Source organism: Agelaius phoeniceus, chromosome 16 (assembly GCF_051311805.1).
Source record: "Agelaius phoeniceus isolate bAgePho1 chromosome 16, bAgePho1.hap1, whole genome shotgun sequence".
In the NCBI taxonomy this organism is placed as follows: Eukaryota; Metazoa; Chordata; class Aves; order Passeriformes; family Icteridae; genus Agelaius; species Agelaius phoeniceus.
This window is the reverse complement of record NC_135280.1, coordinates 4274510-4300027: the sequence shown is the minus strand read 5'-3', so window position 1 is coordinate 4300027 and position 25518 is coordinate 4274510. Positions and strand designations below refer to the sequence as shown.

At 42.5% G+C, this 25518-nt stretch overlaps 1 protein-coding gene across 1 annotated transcript in view; it reads right to left on the bottom strand.

Annotated features, from left to right (window-relative positions):
* Positions 1-25518, bottom strand: part of GNA12 (G protein subunit alpha 12) — a 40647-nt gene that overhangs the window by 12820 nt on the left and 2309 nt on the right. The window contains exon 2 of the mRNA XM_054643573.2: positions 15525-15740. Coding sequence (XP_054499548.1) covers positions 15525-15740 — 216 coding nt within the window. The remainder of the gene's footprint in view (positions 1-15524; positions 15741-25518) is intronic.

The following is a 25518-nucleotide window of genomic DNA, read 5'->3' as shown; positions in this document are numbered from 1 at the left end:
GCCTTGGTCAGATCATAAAGGACAGTGACACGTCCCATTGTCCAGCTCCCTAAAATACTGGCTCATTTCAAACTTTTCCTGCTGAAAAGCAGTTCCTCTATATTCTGCTCTGAACTAGAAGACTTGAAAGGGGACCCTCTGTTCCAAATTGGCTTTTTTGCTTTCCTTGTCCCAAGGCCTTTTTGACATAATATTAATTTAGCCCTTCCTGATCATTCTGTCTCTGGCTGCTAAATTTAGAGTGCACAATTTAAGGTAGACCTGTCAGTCTTAGCTTGTTTCAGATGATGGATTAAACCACAGAGGAAGGAAATGTTGTACTTCAAGGAAGCATCTAACACAGATCAAACAGAAACACAAAATACAGATCTAACAGAATTCCCACACTACAGAGAAACAGACACTGCAAATAACTGCCACAAACTGCAGCAGAGTCTGCAAGGTGAGAGAACACTGATCCAGATAAAACATCCAGATAAAACACTGATCCAGATAAAACATCCAGATAAAACACTGATCCAGATAAAACATCAGTGTTGGGCACCCACCCTCTGCTCAGGAGCTGGGAAACATTCAGCAGCAGGGCTGAGAAACACAGAGGGAATCCAGGAGACCCTAGGAAGATGTTTGGGAATCTCCCAGCTCTGAGACCTTGGATACATAAATGGGATGGACTGAAAGCATTGACAGAATTTCATCCAAAGCTGGCCTTTATTTAAGGAACTACTCCATGATGGCTGCTTGAGACATCTACGGACAAACAGCAAACTTGTAAGCAAAATCTTTGTTTGCAAACACTGAGATCTCCCCTTTTCCAGGTTTCCTGGGATGTCAATCACCTCTTGACTGTAAGGGGTCTGAATGTCACCACTTGAGATGTTTTAGAAAAGCAAGAGGCCCAAGGGAGAAGCAAGGCTACAAAATAACCAGGAGCCCAGTACTTTAAAATGTTCAGGAGTTAGATCAGCCAAGTTTTTGGGTACTGAAATTAGAACCAAAACCTCACCATCTAAAAGTGATAGAGAAAATGATTTCCTCAGTGAGAGGCACTGGACACAAGCAGCAGGATGACACCCTGCCACCACAACACACAAATCCTTTGGAAGTGAAGGGGCTCAGGCTCTGCACCCTGCTTCTCCTGAGGGACAGCTGCAAACAAACAACTCCCCCTGCCCAAGCCCTTGGGCTCCTTCAAGAGATTACTGCTAAATCTGCACTTCTATTCAGCCTCACTGCTAACAGGGCATGGATTTACTGCAGCCAGAAATGTGTTCTCTCCTCTCTGACAGCTGATGAATTCAGTATTATTTTCCAAGGAGGTGAGCAAGTCTGTGCTTGTTAAGAATTCCCCCAGAGGATGCTGAAGTAACCCAAATTGCCCTGAAATGCTGATGCCCATTGGACACTGCAATTCTGTTCTACAGATATTCTACATCCTGTCTGGGCATCGAAATTTATTGACACAAGACAAACATTAATTTTTCATTCAATCACCAGCTCCAGTGCAGAGACCAACCACTTCTCCTTATTTAAGCTGTACAGAATTCCAGCTATCAAATCTCCCCAGTGTTATTTAACTTCCTCCTTAACTACAGACTGAGCTCCTGGCTCCCATCCAGCAACTCCAGTGCTTATCCAAGTTGCTGCTATCTGGACCCTACAAACATGCCAACTACAAAAAAAGTACCATATGGTTCCAAACTTCTAAAAATTACCTCTCCTTTCTCCTGCCTGTTCACACACTGTAGGTATCAGATGGTAAGGTCTGAAAATATTTAAAAAATCCATTATTTGTCATCTCAGTCCAAACAGGCAATGGAAAAATTTGTTTGGACATGACAGGGTGGGTTTATATCAACTCATCCTCCATGACACATGGCCTAACTGTGCTTTGCAGCATATGGAAAATAATAGGTGAAAAATATTTATTTAATTCTCCAGAAAAACTTGAGGTTAATCAGAGCTTCCACATCAGTACTAAGATTTGTGGAATCCTGTGACTGAAATTCCAGCCTTGCAGCTAAGAAACACTCACACAGGAGCAGGGTTCTTTGCTGAAGGGCAACTCTTAACATGTGTTAGCTTTTTCCAGCAATCTAACACAGCAATTCTTTCTCCCAAGTGCTGCAAGGGAAAACTAGAGTTACATTTTTTCCTGAAATTCTAGGTATTTCTACATCAACAGGATGTAGATGAGATAAATTACTCTTGGACTAGGTTAACAATTCTGTCCATTTGTCTCAAATATGCACACCAGCAGCAGTGCCTCCAGGAAGAAAGGAATTTTCTGTAATAGACTAAGGCAGGCTCCATCCTACACTAAAAGTTTCAAGAAACATTAACAAAAAATCCCTGTAATTTTGATTTTACTCATACTTACTATCTTAATCACTGCTGTTTCTGCTTCACAGATTTGCAGTGGCTGGAAGAAAAACAGGTGCAAACAGCAGAGAAAACAGTACTGGCCACAAACAAAACACAAAGTGTAACATAAATATGTTAAATGTTAGCTTCCCAAAAAAATAAATCTAGAAAAATCCTTAACCAGACAGACCTGCACATCAGGGATTCAGCATGTCCTCCCCTTCACTGACCAGCAGCTAGCAAGAGTTGAGGAGTGGATGCAAGGGACCAAATTCATGTGGAAGAATCACAGCTATGTTTAAACAACTAAAATAGCCCAACAACTGCATCCAACATCAGCAGCGAGCCCGGCTCAGAGCTGGCACGAGTGGCTGCCAGACCTACTCCTAAGCATCCCATGGAAGGATTCCTTCCTGTTTCCCTGCCAACTGTCCAAGGGAATTCATTGTCTGCAAGTGCTGCCAGGGCCCTTTCATCTCCTCTCCGGAGTTCTCGCGGAGCCGAGCGAGCGCGCGCCAGGCTCAGCTCCTCGTTCCAGGCACAGCCACATCAGCAGCACCCCAAAAGCAACTGAGCCTGCACTGCTAGGACAAAGTCCTGAGCTGCACAAGGAGGGATGGAGCCAAGATTCTGGCCCATCACCAGTAAATTATCCCATTTATTCTCAGTGGGCAGCTGCCATGGAAAAATGGGCATTTTCAACCAACAGGGCAGAATTTAGAAGCAGCTGGATGTTTCTGCATCCCCTGGAATGATGCACAATCCCGTTAGTCCTTGCTCCCAGCAGGTCAGAATGCAAACCTGAAACTTGCTTTGTTTACAGGAGACATCTGCAGAACTAGAACAGACAGTGACAAAAAAAAAAGCACCTCCTGAATTAATCTAGTCAGCAGTACTGACTATCTGATCAAGACTAAATCACAAGTTTACCAGCGAGTTTCCCTTTCAAATCTTATCAGATCAAGGGATGGGAAATAAATATCTTAGATCTTGTGGGCTGAAAAAGCAGCTAACACCAGCCATGAGAGAATGTTGAGCTTGGACTTTTCCATGGCAGGTGGCCAGCTGGAAAGCTCAGCAACTTGGATGCACTTACAAGAGGCATAACCTTGAGTATCTTGCAGAACGATGCTTCCTGCTCCACTTCCACACCAAAGATTTGCTGCAGTGTCCTAATGCTCCACTTTCTGGGGAATATCAGCTCAGACATGTCATGGTGACATTTGTCTGTTGTTAAATGGTGACTATAAGGATTGCAAAGTGCCATTCATCCCTCATATTTCTTTAAAATTTTGTTCTAAACAAGATTTTCTCATTTTGTCTGTATGTATACAACTGAGATGTTTTTAGATGGGCTGAATAAAATGATGGCCTTGCAAAACTCAGAAAGCTGCTCAGAATCTGAAAGAAAGGTTTTAGGTAAAACTCAGCTAAAATGCAACCTAAGTCTTAGCTGCACTCAAGTGTGCTATTTAACAGTTAGATTCCTATAAAATCAAGTGTGTAGAGAATAGAGTGCAGAAAGAAATTAAATTCCACCTTGCTTACATTACTCTGAAGTTGTGCCCCATGCCCATTACCTCAGTGCTTGGCAGGCTCAACCACAGACAGCACAAGGCTTGCAGGTCTGAGGGACTCCTCAAAGCAGCTCCACAGCTGATTCTCAAAAATCATTTGCCCCAGAAACAAAAACCTCCTTTTTCAATAAAATTTTGGTATTTGTTAATTCTAAGAGACTTAGATTGACCAGCCCTGAGGTGCAGGTTCTGACTGTTGTCACCCTGTCTGCCCCCCCAGTGCCTTTCCCATCAGTGGGAATTCTCATCCTGCATTACCTTGCAAGGTTTTTTATCTATGCACATCAAAACATATCAGCTATTCGAAATAGTCTCTCCCTTTGTGACATCTGTTTTGGCATGAGGAGGAGGAATTATTCAAATCTGCACTTAAATTTTCACCCTATTGATACTTCACTAAGAAGATTTCATGCAACCCGGACAACTTTCAACATAACTTCAGAATTTGTTCTCTTTCAGGTCTGAAAACAAATCTAAAGATTAAATCTGTGATTAGAAATAGGTGACAGCTTCTATCCTTAAGGCCTCAGCTACACACAGAAATTAATCAAGCCACAGTGGAAAATGAAGTGAGTTTAACAAACTTTTCCAAGCTGTTGAGCAGACTAGCCTATTAAAAAAATCCTAATTAAAGCCTCGGTCACATCCTACTGAACTGGAGAGAGGGCAGCAGTCCAGCCACGTGGATGGCCAGCTGAACTCCCTGCAAGCAGGAATGCATGTGCTGGCCTGGAAGAAAGGACAGAAAAGGAGAATACAGTAGGTGTTCTTTTGTCTCCTGCCCACATCCAACACCATGACTGATTCACTGCTGTACTCTGACCAGACTGAAACCACATGGATCAAAAGCCTTGAATCCAGAGGTGGAATTAAATGGGAAAGAGTTCCATCAATAAACGAGTACTTTTTCAGTTTGAGATTCTACTGAGTTTTCCAAAGTAGAATTAAGGGAGTACCAAGGAAAGCAAGTCAAATTAAGAGCTTTGGGGGTGGGGTGGAGAGCAGACCTTCTAAGGACAAACAGCAACAGTTTGTTCAGGAGCAAAGCCAAGTGAAGCACAAGTCTGCCTCAGTCTGACTGCAGGAATCTGTGTTGTATATAGAGGAGACATTTGAAAGGTGTCAATAAATTACTTCTCAGAGCAACATGTTTTCCACTTTCTCAAACAGAAAATCTTGCATGATGTTTCCAAGAAGTTTTCCTACCCTCCCCCAAGTCCTGAGTCAATAATTGAGACAAACAGGTTTATCCTCAGAGCTGCTTTAGGTGTAGCTGCAAACCAGAGAAGGTGGGGACCACGCTGCCTCCTGCCTTTGTGACAGAAGCTTTTCCAGCAGGGCAGCTGAGAAAGGAGAAGTGAAGCACTGAGCTAACCTCACCCTTCTCCTTTGGAAAGGGCACTCACCAGCTCTGCTCCCTCCACCAGTGTTTGTTATCAGCTGCTTGGTTTGTAGCACTTTGGAGCACTGAGATATTTCCTGGAACAGCATCACATTCAGATGCATCTTAAGTCATCTGTCTATGAAACCCTCCCCTGCTGCACAGCTACCACTGCACATAAACCCAGCAGTCAGGAGTCAAACACTGCTTCTTCCATTCCTCTGCTCACCTCCTCTTCTTCTTCCACAGTCAACACCTGTGAAACAGAGCCTGGATTTGAGCAGTCTGTGACCACCTCAGATACTCCAGTAATTCAGAACACAAACACTGAAAAAACAACTCTTTGAGGTACAGGCATCTTAGTTTGGCCTCAGGAAAGGAACCACTGCTTGGGAGAGGAATCAGTGAGATAAAGACACTGCCATCACTCCTTGGCAAGCACCAGGTTAAGGCAATTTGTGCCCACTTGTGATGTCCATGGCTTGTTCCTTCCCCACTGTGTCACCCCCAGGCTGCATCTGCCCCTTCTCCAAGAGCAGCTTCCAAAAACCCCACCCAGCACAACCAAGAGCTCAGTGCAAAGCAGAACCCCCAAATCACCATTTCCCATTGCTCACTGGCATCACTGCCCAGAGCTACAGCCCAAGGTAAGCTGGAGCCAAGAGTGGTTTGCATTCAGTGATTTTAAGGCAAACCAGGCTTGTTTGGGAGACAGCAGGGGGAAAACCAGAAGAAAAGTAGGTTAAAGACATTACAATCTTTTTGAGAAGTCATTGCAAAAAGGTCAGGGTTTGGATAGGTAGCAAGGGTACAACATCACCACCTGAGCAGGTCACTGCTGCCTCACCATCCTACCTGCATTCTCCTCCTCAGCTTTCTGTCAGGTCCCATCTTGTCAGGAACATGGGCTCATCAAACATAATTCACTCTCATTGTGATAAGTAAAGAACAAATTCAACTATCTGCTAAGTATAAAAATACAGAAGATATGCCAATAAGACTTTCTCATAAAAACAGACCTAGTTTTTAATGATTTGCTTATTTGTTCATCTGTTCATGTTACTTGTTCTTGATCCTACATAGCTTACAATAAACTAGGATATTCAGGAAAGCCTGAAAGCATTCATTACCCATTATCCTATTAAATTCAGTGGCCCCTTTGAAAAATCCAAGCCTTAACCTCTTACTGTTTTTTTCTCAAGGGAACCTTTTAGAACATTTTTAAAGGCACTGAAAACCCCCTTGCTCGCTGTCCCAGTTCTAGGTGAAAAGTGCAAGGTTTGGTACCAATAAAAAGCTGAATGGGTACCAAAAGCAAGCTGAATCACTACAAAGAACATATAAATGAGGTACAAAAGGCTGACTTGTAAAACTGGAACTTTCTGAAGTGCACTGTCAGCACTGCTGCTCTGAGCAGAGAGAGCCATGTCAGGGAGACAGGCTTAACAAAAGCAGCCACCTCTTCTTGGGCAGTGCCTGTTTCCCCCCCAGCTTCCTGAAACCAACCACAGGGTCAGAAAACTGCTAATACAGCACACAGCAAGTAGCAGGAGCTCTCTCTTTTCCTTCACACAGCTAAGCCAGGCCTTGCTGATCTTCAGGTAGTGCATGTAGCTTTCATACACCAAGAACTTTGAACTCGCCTATCATGGGAACAAAAATATAAATGTCTCCTTTTCAATTGTATCTTTGAGACTGAATGGATGAAACCAGTCTGACAAGAGGAGCCCTTCCACTAGAAACAGTATTCTTTGTTTTCAGGCAGATAAACATTAACATATATGTCTGTGCATAATGAAGTATTTTTGTAGCAACTCAAATAAAAGTTTTCCCTGTGCTACCATGACTTTAACCTATGCAGATGCTCATTACTGAATATGTGAGCTCTCTCCTGCTTCCATCAAATTTCAGAAGGAACTCTTCATTAGACTCCCTCTGTCATTCAAAGGGTTCACCTTTAAATGTGCCCAACTTCTCAGATTTCTGGAATACATTTTCATCACTGGGAATCTCTAAGCTGATAATAGTTGCAATTTTAAAGTCTCCTGAATGATTGAGGTCCCTTAGAAACTTTCTAAGTATGAAATTAAACAACATAATCAAAGCTAAAGGCTGCTCGCTGGGCTGGATTTGTCTCTGCCCAGACCTTTCCTGCACACTAGAAAGGGATAAAGAGATTACTCCAGTGGTTTGTAGCTGCAGTTGGGTACTGGCTCAGACAGCCTGAACTGAAAGTTTCCTTCCTTGTTTCTCACAGCATGTGCCAGCATTTCTTGATGGGAATGCAAAGATTAATTACAGCTGTACTTGCTCTGAACAAATCCTCATATTCAATACAGTCCTGCAAGATTTAGAGTAGCACTAATTAGGGCTTAGAACAACAATTCTGCAAAGACAAACATACAGAGTATTTTTTCCAATTATTTTATGCATAATAAAATTAAAGCTTCTTTCCAGAACCAAGGTGGCATTTATTCTCAAGAGCTGGCAGCCAAAAGGACTTTTCCAGCCTAAGAACATTAGATTCAGTGTTTCAGTGCTGTTGTTGAAGGTGAGACAGCAAACAATAACCACTTCCATATGCACACAGAAAGGTAAGGATGAGTAAAAAACCTTTTGGGTCACCCAGACAGTTCTCTAAGGGGCTCAATTACCAAGAGGTACAGACAAAAAAATGTTTGTACTTGGTAAAATACATATGAGAAGAAAAAAAAAATCTTTCAGCCGTAAAAATGGCAATCATTAGGCAAGAGGCAAATGCTTGCAATCAATTTTCACCATGGCAGCTGCAAATATGAAGTTGTTTCTCTTATTTATCTTAACCACACCAAAAACACAGTCAGTATGCATTGGCTTCCAAGGGCCAGCAGCGAAAAGCTCCTACAGGAAGCCTTACATAGTTTTTAATCTGCCTTCAAGAATCTGTAAATTAAAGGTAGGTCCACACTCAGTCTGAATTTCAGCCTTTTGGTACCCACAGAGAGCAGAGCATTAATGAAGTGCATTAATTGCACATCTTACAGACTTTGGAGGTGATTTTGCCCAAAGTTTTTGATCTTTAAATAATGTAAAAATTAAAAAATGTTGAGTGCTGGGAATTCACTACACAGAAGAGCAGGACAGCCAGTAGCACAGCTCTTTTTATTCAGATCCATCTCAGCTCCCATATGGTAGGCATATCAATTTCTTGTTATCCACTTATTTATTATGTATGATCTGCTCATTACTTTCCAACTTATCCTCCCATTCCATGCAGGCCACATTTCACCCAGCTGTTGCACTTTGTCATAACCTAAGGTCAGGAGAAATCCATGGCAAGAATCCTCCTATTTTCCCACACAACATTTAACACTCAATGCTTGGTTGAGGTTTCAGGTAGGTACAGTCACAAACTGCTGTTCTCCAAGACTTCTCCACTTGCACTGTTTTTAAAAAATCATCATTCATTCATTTCTGGTTCTTCTTATTTCTCTCCAATATCACAAAGTACTTAAGAATGGCTAATAACTGTTTTACCCATCACAGCTTTCTTAGGTTGCTTTTCCCTCAGAGAACAGCACTCGTCACTGAGAAAAGATTTTGAGCAGATTTTGCAGGAATTCAAAATGCTTTGCAGTGATTCCCCACATGGTTGTGAACCCAGGAATCCAGCCTACTTTAAATGCAAGTTCTTCTCACCTCTTGTTCAATGGCACTTAAAGCAAAGCTGAGGTACCAAGTGGAGCATTCCTTGCTGTGGGTGACAGCCAACATCTCCACCTCTGCCTCCTGCTCAGGCTGAATCCCTCCCTGACTGGCACAGCCAGAGCCTGCCCTGCTCCAGGAGCTCTCTGCTGGCAGCAGGCCCATCAACATATCTCACTGAAACATTCATTTTTAGAATATTGCAAATTTAAGACTAAGGATTGAACTGCAGATGCAAACTGGCAAACTCTACAGCCTTAGCCAGTACTCACACAGTATTCTGCATGAAGGTTTCCAGCTGCTTGTGCTTTGCTATCTCTCAATTTTTAATAAAACCTAAACTATAGCTCACTAACTAACTCCTTTAACAAAATACCACTTCTGTTTGAGGGTTCTTACTCGAGACCTTGCTCTGAAAAAAATGTTCCTGTTTGGTCACAGAGACAGGATTGGAAGCCAGGGACTCCAGCTGCTAATCCTTCCTGCTGCAGAGCAGCCACCAGGCTTTGCAGGATTACACTTAAACAAGCAATTAACTTCCCCTGCTGCACAAAGATGAGTCAGACTCCAGAACCTCACCATAAACTTTGGAGGTCTTGGGATTTGAAACAGAACTAGAACTTAAATCTGGATCTCTGGCACTTAATTGCTGTGAGACTGGCTCAAAACCTTGGCAGATATTTAACTAAGAAGCATCTTCATAACTCTCTCTTCCATATGAGTCCAGAGCAAGTCAGTGATCTTTTGTTAAAGTCTGCAAGTCAGTGATCTTTTGGGTTAATAGGACATCTTGTTTCAGATCAGGCCACTCTTTCAGAATTTAACATAAAACCAGATTATAATCAACTATTATTTTGTTTTATATAAAAAATACAGCATTATCATTCCTTACATGTACTAGCTATGATTCAGACAAGCCAATTTACCATCCACAGCTTCATAATTAGCTTCAAAAAGAAAGAAAGTATATAATATTGTTAGATACAGATGCACTTGACTTTCAGCACTAATAGTGTGCAAATACAAAAAATTAAGGCTCAGCAACAGCAAACATGAGTTTCTGCTTTGTAGCTTTACTGTCAATCCCTTGTTTTGTAAAAAATGTTGTGGGTTAGAGTGGTATGTCCCATCCAGATCTAGAAAAGAAAACAAAAAAACCATGTAACTTCCCAGAAATAATTTAGTTTCACAGGAGTTCTGCAAGCTAGGAAATACCCATGCAGAGCTCAACAGTAATTTGGCAGAGTTGCTGCCTAGTCCCAATTACATGCATGAAATTGTAACAAGATTTCCCAGGCTGGCACTTTGAACAGTGTGGTTATTGCCTTTGTACATCTCACCAGCATTGGTCAAGCCTCAATGGATTTCACTGATGAAATATGAGAATTTCACAGCTTTGGGAAAAAAAAAATCATCCTTGCAGAATGGGCAACATTCAGAGAGTCTCTTGTGTAAGCTCATATTCAAACAGTAGTTTGCAAAGAGAAGAGCTGATTTTTGTGTTACAGCCAATTGTATAAGCTGGGCTTGATTTGACACTCGGTATTTCCTCAAGTGCAAAGTGATTTACAGCAATGCCAGGCACAAGCATCCCTGCATTTCAGGGCTCTGCCATATGTGCTGAGAGAGCAAATTGCCTACAAACATGCTTTTGGGGCTGCCTCTGCTCTGCCACTGCATCTTAAAGAGAAATCATCCGTTGGAAACTTTGTGCTTCAGGATTCAGGAAATGGCTGTTAAAGTGCACTGAAGAATTCTCACAAAATACAGCCCATTGCTGGAGATTTCATTGAATGTGTCACTTCAAAGTCACCTACTTCTCACATTAAGTCAATTTTCTGCTGCCCCATCTCTCAATTCACTTGGCTTCAGCCAAATGCTGCCACAAAATCTCCCAGTGCCTCAGGGGCCGACGTACAGCCCAACTCCTGATTACATCACTGCATCATCATTTCTGTACAAAATAAAGACATTGAAGCCACAGTTTGTCTACCCTGAACCAAGAATTAGTGTGAATAACTGGTGCCTCCCCTGCACACTGGCCAGAGCACACAGCTGACTGCCTGTGGGGCTCTGAAGCCATCAGCTCCTTGCATGGGGAGGAGGCAGCACAAAGCTCTGCTACCCCGAGGAGGAGGCTGCTCCCTCTGCAGTGCTCCAGCTCACTGCTGTCCTGGCAGGCAGAATTCAACCAATTCCAGGGGCTGCTCAAAAGAAAAACAGCAAACCCCCCAGTTAATTCTCAGAGGGGTGACCCATGTGCTATTGCAAATATCCCCCAATTCCCCCTCACTCTCACCCAGAGAATGGTGAATGAATATAAAAGAAAGGGTCTTTAAAACATTTTCCAGAGTCTTCCCACAAGCAAGGCTTCAGAGGCTCTCAGTATTTGAAGTATTAATGGAAGCGTTCCATACAATTCCCTGTGCACACAGCTAAAAATAGCTATGGACACAGTACTAAGGTTTTTGTCTATATTTGCAAGAGACTTACTTCCCTCTCAGGAACCACAACTTCCCATTAATGCTGACATTTATTTTTTCTTTTAAAAAGAGCTATTAAAACACCAGAAAGTCTTTTAACACTGCAGGGAACATCAATAATAATATTAATACATCAATAACAATCTCAATTGATATTCTGGTGATGGATCATGAACATATTTTTTATAACAACAATGTCAATTTTGCTCTAAGAACTGATAAAGGCACATGATGGCCTTGGCAGATCTGCTCATCATTATCCATCTGTTCTGCTCGTGACAAAAATATAATTTTTTTCCCTGACAAGCCCCATTTGTCCCATCTTTACCCACAATGACATCAAGCACACCAAGCTGCAAGAAGCCAAAAGAGTATCTAACCTTGTGTCACTTTTTGTTCTGGGCACATTAAAGAGAAGTGAATGGCTTCTCACATTCTCACAGTAAAGACCTGAGAGGATGGAAAAAACCAAAAAACCCCCGAACCACAAACCAAAACAGAAACCACACGACCAAAGCAATTCCTACCTTGGCCTTGGCCACCATGGTTTATAGCATAAAAGGAAATGTCAGTAGTGGGTGAAAAAGAGCCTGCAGACACAAGCAGCCAAACTCCCAAATACACCCCAGCAGCTGCCATCAGGCTGAAACTGCAGAAGCTCCCAGCCTCCTGCTCCCCAGGAACATTCCCTGTGGGATTTGTCTCCTCCTGCTGGGACTGGGGGATCTGCAGCCCCTTGCCCAAACTACCACGGGCACCCTCCAAGGAACAAACATCCCCGGCACCAAAATATTCCTTTTGAACACCCAGACAGAAAATGGGTGGGGGGATAATGAGGCCAGGGGAGAAGGGAGAAGAATCCCATTCTGATTACAAAGGAATTCCTATTCCAGTAGTTAAAAAACGAGGACAGACGTGACAATGGAAGCAAACATACAATGGAGCTTTTGTCCCCAAACTACTTGGCTCCCATACAAGGAACAGAGGAACTTGGGTTGGTGGGGACTGGCTGGGGTAGGGGAAGAGAGAGAGGCTGATGCTTGTAAAAAGAAAGCAAAATTGGTTCGTCTGCTTTAAGAGAGGCTGGGAAGACAAAGGCAAAAAGAAGAAAAAAAAAAAAGCAGCCTTCTATTGTAGAATCCACCCACTCACTTCTGAAATGCTCAAAGACCCAGACAGGGATTTACAACCAGCACTTGTAGGCACTGAGAATGAAGCAGAAAACACTCAAATGCCCAGAGGCAGCTTCTGTGGTGCCAGAGAAGCAGCTTTTAGATTGCACAGGGTTATGGTCAGAGCTGTTTTCTTTCAACAAGTTTGCTACTGCTGAGTCAGTCACTGAGCTGGGCATTGCAGACCATAGGAAGGCACCTGCACACTGCAATTTCCAGCTCTAGTCAACCAACCAACCAACCAACTGCTGTGTTTTACTTTTTAACAGCCCCACAGCTTCCTGGAGAAGCAGAACATTCACAAGCAGACCAATAATCCTACAGCTTTGAAGCCAAAATAACAACAATGATTTATAAAAAAAGCTGCTGTTCAGTTGACTGCAAGAGGAGGGTGAAGAAAATACCAGTGCTGAGTGGGGTTGTTTTTTCAAACAGTGTCAAGGCACATACAGAAAGATCACAGTAATGTAAAGCTGCAACATTTTGGTGATGATTTAAGAACTATTTTAAAGATAATAAATTCAGTTTAAACCAAGCATATTCCATTTAATAACTTGCTTATACTAGGGAAGAAAGAGAGTGCTGATGCAGAGGTTTTCTTTAGCCTGAGTTAAAATCAGTTCAGAAAAGATTTATTTTCTCAGAGTCCACTATATCTGGCTTCTATTTATTTACACAAGTCTATATCCAGCAAGGGTTTAAACTAAATGAAGGTATGGGTTTATACATATCATATGCAATTACAAATTAGGCATCTCCTTAAACCACCTCTTTCTTTAAAACATTATGTAGTTTTAATTTTTTAAAGGATTGTACAGTTGCTTATTCCCATATATTGAGGGAATCAGACTTCTGCTGAACTTAGAAGCAAGATATGGAAACTTGTTCAAAGTATTGAGGTGTTAATAATTTGTTCAATCCAGAAGCAGCATTTATAAACCTTTTATGCAGCCAAGTGCTTTTATTTAGTCACAAGTCAGGCACTTCCTGATCCCCTGGTGATGCAGCCTGCACAATAAAATCACAGCACCCAGATTTTCATGCTGCCAGTGCCACAGATGCAGGACTGGGGTGGAGTTACAGAGTTTTTGTGACACAGGTGGCTGCAGTATTGGCAGGGTAACAGCCCTGGAGCCTGCAGCGGTCCCAGGTGCCCCAGTGACACCGCCCAGGTGACACCAGTGGCATCCAAAAGGATGCACCATGGAACTGCAGCACAATATTGAGGATGACAGCCTCTCAAATGATCCCTTGCATGCCTCTCTGCTTTGTTTCTGTGGGGCTTTTTTATTTTTTTGCTATTTCCTGTTTAATCCTCTAAGCCAGGGAATGCAGAGGTAGGCCTGCTACTTTTGGAACACAATTTATTCAACAAATAGGACTTTCTTCCCCCCAGTTTGATACTACTTTTATTGCTAACCAGTACAGGAATGAACCTCCCACATGATCCCCATCTGAATCTCTCCCTACAAACAAAATCCATGCCTGACCATAGCATTTCCCAGGGAAAAAAATAAACAATCTTAGCAGGCTGCTGATGCAACTATTGCTTCCTATACTGGATTCTCTTAGCAGTTGTTTCATGGCAAATTCAAGTTCCCTGTGGCACGAGCCATCTTTTTATTCCACAGTGCTTAGAACAGCACAGCCTGTGTCTACAGATGCTAGGAATAATAGAACAATTAATCCATCCTCTCTCCCCCTGCACATCCTTCCCCCCACCCCCAGTGCTGTAACATGGAAATTGTTTCATTTTTAGCCTAAGGAAGTGAGGTTTATCCCATCATCCTGCGACAGCTTTACTTCATTTCATTTGTTCTTTACCTATTTGGCAGTCTCATGATACTTCAGAGACAGATTTCAAAGATATGCAACAACAAGACTCAAACAGGCATCTTATTAGTGGAGACAGATGAGTAGCTAAGGGCTGCAGCATGAGTTTAACTACAGTACCAGACACCAGAGAACCCACACAGAGAAGCAGCATGAGAGAACAATCAGAATTTCACTATCCAATTTCTCTAGTTCTCCTTCAGCTGTATCAACTCTCTTTGTAAAAGAATCTAAAGGAGACCATACAAAGCCCTGTTTCTGTCCTTTAACCCCTCTAATTAAACCATGATAACATAGCAGTTGTGGTACCAGGCTGTCTGGATCAGTACCTTGCTCCACAGAACAGGGAAGAAAAAGAGAAGGAAAAAAAAAAATCCTCTCCATCTTGTACATATGAAGAAAAAGGAGTGGATTATGAACAGCTGTCAGAAACATATCCCATACCAGAAGTGCAGCTATTTTGGCACAAGAGCATGAAGACCTAACAACAAGAAAGCAGAGAAGAGAGCACATTTTTATGCTCACTGTCATCTTTCAGTTGCTTATCCAAGTTTCACTTGCAGACGTCAGGATGAAAAGAAACAGTCAGGGAGCAGCAGCCTGAATGGGTGCTGCATTCACTTCAAAAGAGCTGCATGCAGGAAGAGTTTGCCAGTGTCAATATAGTGCAAGCTGGCAGGACTGGAAAGTTACAAATTAAGTGTGCCTTCATCAGTGACCTACTATGAACAGACCTACTGAGCTGCTAAAATATTTTTAGTTCAACCAATTCCTGCCTTTTTTGGTTCCTCTTGCTCTTCCAGTTTATCCAGTCATGTGCACTTTTCCACTCCCTCTTACTGCCATGTAGTTTTTCAAGTTTGGCTCCAATTACCACTTGTTTCTGCTGCTGAAGTGCTCAGATTTACAGCACTCCTACAAACAGCTAACAGGGTGGCTCCATCTTGCACGTAGCAAGCTGTGTTTGAGCTGAAGAGAGATTTACAGTGCAGCACTTGTCTCCTCCCAGCGAGGAGCTGGGTGTACTCACCAGCTGGTACTCGCTGCGGCGGCTGAAGGCTTCCTTGATTCCTGAATCCCTCCAGAGAGCAGCCAGGGCAGGGACGTAGAGCTGGAAGGTGGCAGGCTCGATGGGCATCCCAGCTTTGTTCTCAAAGGCCATCAGGAACATCCCATGCTTCTCATTCTCTGTGTACTGCCAAGGGATCCCCAGCTTGTCCCGTGCGTCAACCAGAACCCTGCAGCCCTGGAACGATTCAGAGAAGAAAGTCGGTGAATGAAGATTGAGGACTTGAAGGTACTTGAAGATTATTTTTTTGACACTTGTTCTGGTGATACTGAACTTAGGAGAGAAGCAAAAACATTGTTTATTGCAACATCTCCAACAGAAGTAAGATAGAGCCTGCTTCTGTAAGCAATTTAGCCACAAAATATTCCCCCAGGTGGAAAAAGTATTAGCGGCGACAGCTTATGGCAACAAGCAGTGCTACCAACAGATAATGAAAGTAAACATCAGTGAGAGCATGAAAAGTGTCTGGGAATTAAGAAAAGTGTCTGGGAACTGGTGTGTGATCATCATAGCTGTAGTTTTAGCAGTAACACCATGCCTGAAACCATTTTCTTCCATCTTTTCCTTTGCATTTGGGTTTCTGACACCAAAAAGGACATCCCAGCTTTCTCAAGCATTAGGGAGATCAGAGGAGCATCACAGGACTGAAGACATTGCATAGATTCCAAACTACCAGGCTCAGGACAGTAGATCCAGTTTTCCCTGAGACTCAGCTTAGTTTTTGAACTTGCCACACATTTGCCAAGCAGTGTGTGACAGGTAGGCTTTGCTATTCTAATACTGGAAAAGAAATCTAGAAGTAAAGAGATATAGTTCTCAAATTCAATTCAGGACTACTGAGCTGGTTCTTTTCACATTTTTCAGTTTTTATGGAAACCTAATTTCATATTCATGGCAATAAGCCAAACACATGAGGTTAAAGAAATTGGAAACTTCAGTCTTGACTCTAACTTCACCTGCAGTAAATGGCTTCCAATGGCCAATATTTATTTCTCAATAGTGAGCCCCATTTCAGTAATGGACAGATCTGCTAATGGTGACTCAGCATCTCAAGTACCACTGAATTCACAAGTAAAATCCCTGGGTTATACTGGATTACCTTCCTCATTATGTTGATCTTTGGTTCTAGAGATACCAAAGTAAATAAAATAAAAAAATCTCCAGAAGTGAAGTTCTGTTTCCACAGCTACTCACAAGAGCCTCCACATTACTGGACTGATCTCTTTTTTTGCACACTTTAAGCTACCAAGACTGCATGTATGTTTTATTAACACTTGAACTTTTCTGCTTTCCAGTCCTTTAGCAGCACCACACAACAACAACAACAACTTCCCAACAGCAACCAAGATTAGAGAGGGAAGTGAGAAGCAGCTTAGTGGAGTGTCACAGAATAGGAAAAGTGAAGTGTCGTGGTTGTCACTAGCCAGCAGTGCTCCTGAACAGCAGCTTCCCAAAAATGTAAATATTTATGATTCACTACTGATTGTTACTTTTTCTCATGAAATAGAGAATGTATCTCCACAATACCATGAAAAGACTAAAATCAAATATATTTACCAACTGATGCTTTAAATTCCAGACATAACTATTTAGTAACTGTCATACAAACTAAAAGCCAACTCTCATTCCCAGTTGCAGAGTTTATCCCTTTATTAACAGAAGTCTTTCAATGGTTATTTGAAGGGCACTAGCAAACAGAAGCATGAAAATCACTTATAAGGCTCTGTCTCTGAATTGCAGATGCCTCCATGGCACCTCACAGCTTCAAACACTTTTGCAGACCACCCTTGCACACATTCCCATCTTGGCTGCACCTGGAAGGCAGGGTCAGCTCCCAACCATGCCCAGTTAAGACCTTGGGAGATTTTTCCAGAGGATTGTTGTGACTGGGCCCAGCAGGACAGGGTTATTTCTAGGTGTCCCATGCCAGGTTTGTCTCTGCTCAGTGAGAGCTGCTGTGTATGAAATGGTTAATCAGCACAGTGTGGGACAGTGGCCACCATGTCCCCAAGGGCCACCGTGTCCCCAAGGGCCACGTCCATCCCCCGTGGGTCACCCTGTCCCCTCACTGCCCTGGGCCCTGCACAGAGCTCCCAGCCCACACAGCTCTGACCTTCCTGGGGCTGGTTTAACCCTTCTGCACCCCACAGCCCTGCACAGCCTCTCAAAGGAGTGCCTGCAGCTCTGCACAACTCCTGCTTGGATCAAGGAGTCTGGGACCTCAGTCCAAGTGCATTTCCCCACACTGCTGTCCTGACCTTCCCTGCTCCTGCTGGACACATGGAGGCTCTCAAGAGGCTGTTTGTTGTTAGGGAAAGTTTCATTATTTGTGTGGAGAAAACCACAGAACAGTTTCAATCAAGGGCGTACAGACTGCTCCAGTCCTGGAATAATCACTTATCTGCTGCTCGCTGGAAATGCAGGTTTGACCCTCCCTGAGGAAAAAAAGGAACTAAAGTCAGGTCCCACAGAGCCATGGGAGTGGATTAACCACTGTAAGGGCACCCTTGGGGAGCACGTGGCATCAGCATTGCTCTGACTGTTCCAGATGCTGCCACCAAGTCACATGCAGAGCCTGATCTGGGACAAAGTGATTCAGTAGTGGGACACCAGCACTGACAGACAGACACACACTGCATGAAGGAAATAAAAACACAGGAGAGAAACTAGCAGGAATGCTGTCCTATGCACACCCACAGCGCCTCTCATAATTTTTAGAACACATCTGCTTCAACATGTGTCTCTAAAACACATCAGGAATGAAAGCTTCACATAATGAGGAAAATAGTCAATGTTTCTTCTGCCCAACTCTTAGCAGTTAAAAGTGTGACTCAGCAAAATCCCCAGTAAAATGAATCTAAACTTAACATTTCTCCATCTCCACAAAACAGTTCCATAAATGCTACAAACAGATGTCAGAAAGATGAGGAGAAACAGAAAACACTAAATTTAGATGCTGTGTACTCCTTTTCTCACATCTCAGACTTACTGGTAACACTGTATTTTGCAAGCTCACTGAGCATTTGATAATCCCTGCCTCATTAATCTGCAGAGCAAGTCACCATAGGAAAGGTTTCCACTTACTGGAAATACAAGCAAGACACTTTTCCTACCCCCTTCCTGACAGTTTTTCTGATTTTTTGTGACTATAGAAAAATCAACTCACTCTTTCATTTATGAGGCTGAGTACCATTAATTACCATTCTGTTCTCAAATTTGGACTATGGAAAAAATGAAGCAACACGTTTAGATGGGAAACAAGCTTCTGAACACTTCAACTGATTTTAAAGCTTTTGTGGTGCAGTTTAAAGCAGGACCCAGAATAAGCATAGATGGAAAGAATTAAAAGTCACAGATAAGGACAGTGTCAGGCATTAGAAAATAGAAAACCAGCAGCATAATGGAAGCACCAGCTAGGGAGGAAAAAAATAGGAAATTCTCTGTTCCATTCCTTTCTTAATAATTTTAATATATTCAAGTCACTGCACAAATCCCTGGCATGCACAAAACCTGAATGGAATCAGGGTAGAAGAAAGAAAAAGGTGAAACAAGAGTGTGATGAGATCTACCTCATGAAGCAGCACATCTTATACAGAAGAAAATGCTAAATATAGAAATCTATAAATTTGAAAAGACAGCTAAGGCATAACACACAAGAAATCCAGAGAAATTACAAACCACTTGCAGAAAGGGACTAGACAAAGACTGTTTTTCTCCTTCCCCTTGCTAGACAAATATGAGTTATCAAACAGTTCAAACTCAAAACTTACACAACCCCAGCCAGCCAAATGCATTTACACAGGATGTTGGCCAGCAGCATAAATGGACTCCAAAAGCCATGGAGAAGAATAGATGGAAGCAAAGCCCAGAGAGGACTATTCGATTACATTCCAGATGCAAATCCTGGCTCGGGGAGTTTCCTAAACCAAAGGCTGCCAGTAACTGGAAGAGCACACCAAAGGATCACATTGCCTTGAGCTCGTACCCATTTTGGTTGTGGGCTGTTTTTCCATGTCCCACACAGAGGCTGAGCTCCTCAGCCTGACACAGCACAGCTGTTTGGAGCACGTTTGCTGCTCACCAGCAGGAAGGTTTTACGAGCATTTACACAAATGCTCATTACTAGGACTGGCTCAAATACAATTTTTCTCCTTCATTTTTGAAAGCATTCTAGCTTTGAAAAAAAATCCAGTTTTTCTTGTATTTTTCAGTAATATTTAAATGAATTTGTGGGAATTATTAGAAAGGTTATCATGAGCTGATGTCACTTGAAGCCAGAGATGTTTGCAGTATTTAAAGGGCAGCGTGATTTAAGCACATCTTACATCTGTAGTTACACTGCTACATAAAACACAACACTCACTTTTTAAATTATTCATATGCTCCAGTACTTGAAGGATTCATCATCCCTAAAGCCTCACACCTTTCACCAGATGGACCAACTCAGAGGCCAAGTGAACACCCCTCAGTTAAGCACCAAACATAAAATTGGCACAACAGGTTTGGGGAGCACTTGCTCATAGGCAAGGCCAGGTTCTTCCATGCAGTCAAAGTGATCAAAAAACCTGATTCAGTGTCTAGAGAGAACCTGCAAGTGTAGAGTTTGTGTACAAATAGAAGAGTTTCCTACAGTGCATTTTCTCAAATAATTTTGGAGAATTACTACTGAGTAAGAGAGCATAGACAACAGAATAACTGTTACACATTAAATACTACAGCAGCTACTTTTTACACTTTTACCATTAATACACTGCTCAACCTCCAGCAACGCCCAAAATCTCCAGCATCTACATATCAGTGATGGACTTTAGTGTCCTGAGAGAGGTGCTGAGCCCTCCCTGGGGGCTGCAGGTCACAGCTAACAGGCACTGCTGTCTTCCCCTGGAGCTGCAAACCAGCAGAGCACTGCAGGCACAGGCAGAGTCCAGCCTGTTTCCTACTGAGTGTTTTTCCTCTCTGCTGTTGACAAGGAACTGGCAGAAGTCTGGGGATCTCATCTCACAGAGACCAATCTATATCAGAGCTGCTGCCAACAGGATTGCTCCCACCTCAGCCCACAGATATTCTTTGGAGCCAGAGGAACAATACAAGGTGATGAGGAACACAGGTCCAGCTGCAAAGTTTTTAAAAATAAAGTTGTCAGTGTTAGCAAATATAATCATATGCACTGTTTGTAAATTGCTGTCTGAGCACTGCAGAGAAGGTGACCTACTACAAACAGAGTGACAGCAAGACAATCAGATTTTTACAGCACACTATCATAAAAACATTAACAGAGTTTTCCTTTGATCTATGTCCTTGGAGCATTATGCCAAGCAGCAGTAGAGAACCCAATGTCATTCAGGATAAGGTTTCACATTACAGAACAGCCAAAAAATGAGGTACCATCAAAAGGGGCATCTTTCCTGGCAGTGGAGTTCCACCCTCTTCTGTTTGATAGGTTTGTCACTTGCCTGAGCCCACAATCCAGTGAGCAAACATCACCAAGAACCTGGCTATTCATATCAAAAGTGCATTAGTTTGCTGTGAGGTGAGACACACACAAGGGAAGGGGTGGGAGCAGCACCAGTTGGCCCAGTTAGACAACAAAAAGGCTCCCCAGTTCTGCATGTCCTTCCACCACTCACATATTCCAGTACCACCCAGGTGAGAGCAGGGTAAACAGCACAGATGACCAACCTTCCAGGCCAGCATACAAATAAAAAATGGCAACAAAGGGGAAGTGTCATTTACCCAGTCCACAGGAACACAAATATTAAAAAACATTTGGATTAGCCACCGAGTCTCTGGATTGGGAGCAGCAGTGATGTCTGCTTGTCTGGAAACTCTGAAAAGAGTCCTTGTCTTTGAGTGAACCCAGTGAAATGACGATAAATGCAGCAGAAGGAAAATACCCACTGCAAACTTTACTTGTGTAACTCAGCACAGGGTAGAGATGATGACCTCAGAGATGACGTTCAGGACCTCACAAAAAGTTCTCAGTTGATGCTTTCAGACTTGTATCAGCAGCCTTCTCCTTGCCCTGAGCCCATCCCACCAATATCAGCTCACAGTTAGTTCATGCTGTCAGTACAGGACACAGCATCTGCAGCTCCAGAGGCATCCCTGCCACGCTGCCCTCATGGATTCAGCACCCAGCACTTGTGCTCATTCAATGCCAGCCTGGGACCAGCTCCTGACCTTCACTAGGCTGAAAAATCCCAGGCAAGGGGTGGAAACTCATTTGAAACCCTGCAGCCTCCAAATCCTTGCAGCTTTTTCCTTGTTGGAATTTGCATTGAACTTATTTTCCAGACAATGTAAACTACAGCTTGCTCCAAAGTTTTCCTGTAAACATTTTTTACAGGACAATTTGCTAATTTTTTTTTTTTTTTTGCCAATACCGTTTCCAAGTTAATTATAAAACTAACCAAGTGAATAAGTTGGGAGTAAGCTCCCAAATTTAGTCACTTCAGTGACTAAACTTTTGTCTGGAAGACATCAAAGTATGTGCCTGCAGTCTCCAGGGACTAAGTCATGTTCTGCAATACTAATGACTACATCACAAGAGCATTGTGAGCTCCATTTTGGAACTGCTATGGATATTTATCATTTACTACTGACCATGACTCCTCTTCCAGTATCTGCCATGATGGAGAGAGATGGCTGAATCCCAGTCAAACCAAGGGACACCCCAAATGCAAAGGGAGCACCAGAGTTGATGGAATTTACATTTAAGACATAGAAAACACACCAACTGGAAGTTAGTGAGAGATCCATTGATGAAATGAACCTGGAACAACAAGATCAGCAAGACTCATCAGGGTTTTTTGTCTTTTCCACATAAACTAGTGAATATTATTTTTCTTAATAAAATAAGCTGAGAGTAAAGATAATCAGAATTAAAAGACTGCTCTAGTACAGAACTTGAGCACTTCTATACTGAATTTAAAGATTCTAATTAACCACAGTTCCTGTGCTCTCCTTGTCATTCCTCTGAAAAGAAGCCGTTCCAGCAGAAAGGAGACTGACACTGTCCTGAGACCCACTCCTCAAACAGCTGGATCCAGCCCTGAAGCAGCAGATGGAGTGTGACCATCATCACCTCCTAATGGGTTTCCAAACTCATTTGCATGTAAAGCCAGGGAAGTGTGGAGTCGAGGCAATTTAAAGAGTAACTGGGGTTTACCTGATGCATTTCCTCTGAGTTTGCAGGCCACTGAAAGAAACATGCTTACATTAGAAATGAGTAACTTGCAAGTGTAGCTCCCAAACAAACTGAGGAACAATCTGTTTCCACATGCTAGAGTTTCTATCTGTACCTGCCTGCAACTTGAAAGTTGCAAAAGAGTTTTCTTGGTTTCTTTGTTGGTGACAGGAGGTACAACCACCTTACTTCAGCCACTATAAATACAATTTAGGTGCACTCAAGGTACACAGAGTCCCAGCAACAGTCCAGGTTTAGTATTAATTGCAGAAGTCTAAAGTTCTTCAAGCTGCCTTCAGCACAAGCCACTAATTTTGCTTAACTGCCACTCATATTCCTGCTGGCAAGGAGAAATGCTCTCAGGTATCCCCTCGTGTATTGCAGCTGCACTCAAAAGTCCCAAAGGATTGTTCCTCAAAGATTTTACATGTTCAGAATCTTTCCTTGTTTTTTCCCCACTCAGAGCTCACAAATGATCACACATAATTTCCTGTGTAGTCCTTCCCTCTGCAATCCCAGGCTTTTTAATTGCTTAGTCAATCATTACACTTCAGGCCAAAAACAAGAAGAAAACACTCTTGGATGTACTGCAACCTTGAGCTGGTATTTCCATTCTCAACAGGAAAACTAACATTACCAAAAGAGCTCAACAGATTATACTTCAGGCTTCTAAAAGCTGAACTTTTTCTCCCTTCAGATCAAAATCTCCTAAACAAGCTGGTGCAAGCACCACTCTGGTGCTTGTAGATTGCTGTAATTATTTTCTTATGCAACTAAACCGGGTTTTTTTAAGCAGCATGATATTCACATACTTGAAACAAAAAAACATTTAGACAAGGAACATCAGAGTTGGGACCCGTTGAGTGTCTGAGCTCTTTAACTTTTATCAAAGGAAGCAAATAGAGTAGCAAGGGCAACCCATCTGTTTTGGATGGAAGGTATCAGAAAATTCCTGTAGCTCCAGTTAAAAAGCATCAAAATGCTCTGTAATACCACCACACATTGCTTAGATTTGAAACTTAAGGTACATGACAGTTTTCCAACATAGGCAAGAGTCACCTTAAAATTCAGGCCTGGGCAGCCAGACAGCCCTGTCCTGTGCACTTTCCTTTTCCAGGTGGGTGTGCTGAAGTCCTGAAGCCTGTGTACTCATACCAGAGCATTAACACTACTGCTTTTCACTTCAGTCATCAAAAAGTTCCAAAAAGTTACTTTGAAACTTAGCCTCGATTAACAAGCAAAACCCGAGTTAACCAATGACTATTTACCTTAAACCAAAGCAAAACTCCTGTATTTGAATACCATCCCACAAATGCCAGAAAAAGCTAGCAAGGCCCTGAACCATCACCTGTACTAAATGGAAAAGTAAATTCTGTATCATAGGTTTATTTTGTTTCAGCATTTTGTTTCTGACTAGGGTTTCCCCAAAATGGGAGATGAGAACCAGAGAGAACAGGGTAAGCAAAGAACTCAGCATTAAGAAGGTATCAGAAAGGCAAGAAGGTGAAAACTCAAAATGAAGTGGAAGCTGACACTAATGTCAATTCATGCTTAGCACTGTTATTTTCAGAGAGGTTTCACATTGTGTTCTCTGAAGCAGTTTCTTCATTCTCCATAAGCTGTACAGTTGCTGAAACACACTGCAAAAAGCATTTCAGAAATAACCAGCACTGTTACAAGAGTAGGAATGCTCCTCCTTCACAGAGGAGTTTAGTCATGGCTGGAAAATGAAAATTGACCATTTAATCCCAGAGATTTACACTGCATTTCTAACTCAGATCTCAGTGTTGCAGAAGCTTAGGGGGACCATTGTCTGACCATGCTGAGGACTGTGTGGAAAAACGGGCTAAGGTTGCTGCAGCTGTACTTGACAATGTCACACAGATTTAAATGCTATTTGATAGGATCATTTCCACTTCACATTGTCCACATCCAGTACTAAAAATTCATCTGAGATCTTTTATTGCCAGTTAAACACAGGGGGATCTTGGCTTCGTTAAGTCTTAACCAGTGATCATTGAACTTCCTGAAAAAGTGAAAAGGACCTGTAGTCTAAACACTCTGTTACAGAAAGAGCAGCAATCTCGTGCACTTGACAATTGACACTGTCAAAGAAGCTGAGAAAGTTTACTTTAAACACTGGATGTTTATCCACGTTTAATGCAAGAGAGTATTACACAATTACCCTAAAATAAAAGCACTGATAATCACTGTTTTGGAAGCTGTTATTCTGTCCTGGTATTTGATTTCTTCCTGATGATTGTGCCAGAATATCAAGGTGTTATCAGGTTTCTCTCAGATGAGCAAAAATGCAAACAAAACATCTACTGCCTTCCCACCAGCAAACTCTTCTGGCTCTCTTGTTTGCTCTTCCTCCTTCTGCCTACTTTTTCCAGAGTGACTCTTTCCAAGCCATTCCCCAAAAACATATGGGGGGAGCCTAAATTGCATTATTGTATACAAGAGCCACCTGTGTTATCTGGAAAAGCAAGGGAAGGAAGAGTCTGACATGTACCCAAAGGAGAACCCTAACCTTACCTTAACACTCCCAAATCACCACCTGCAGGGCCAAAGGGGCAATCAATCTGCTGAACCATATTAACCCACTTTAAAGCTACTTCCAAATTTTATTTTCAGGATTAGAAGAGTTTAAAAGGTTCAGCTGACATAGTCCAAGAAGTGCTGTTAACTATCAGAACACCTGACTGCTATCTTGAGGACCAGGATTCTACTTTGAATTCTGCAAATCTACCCAGGAGTGTTTCAAGT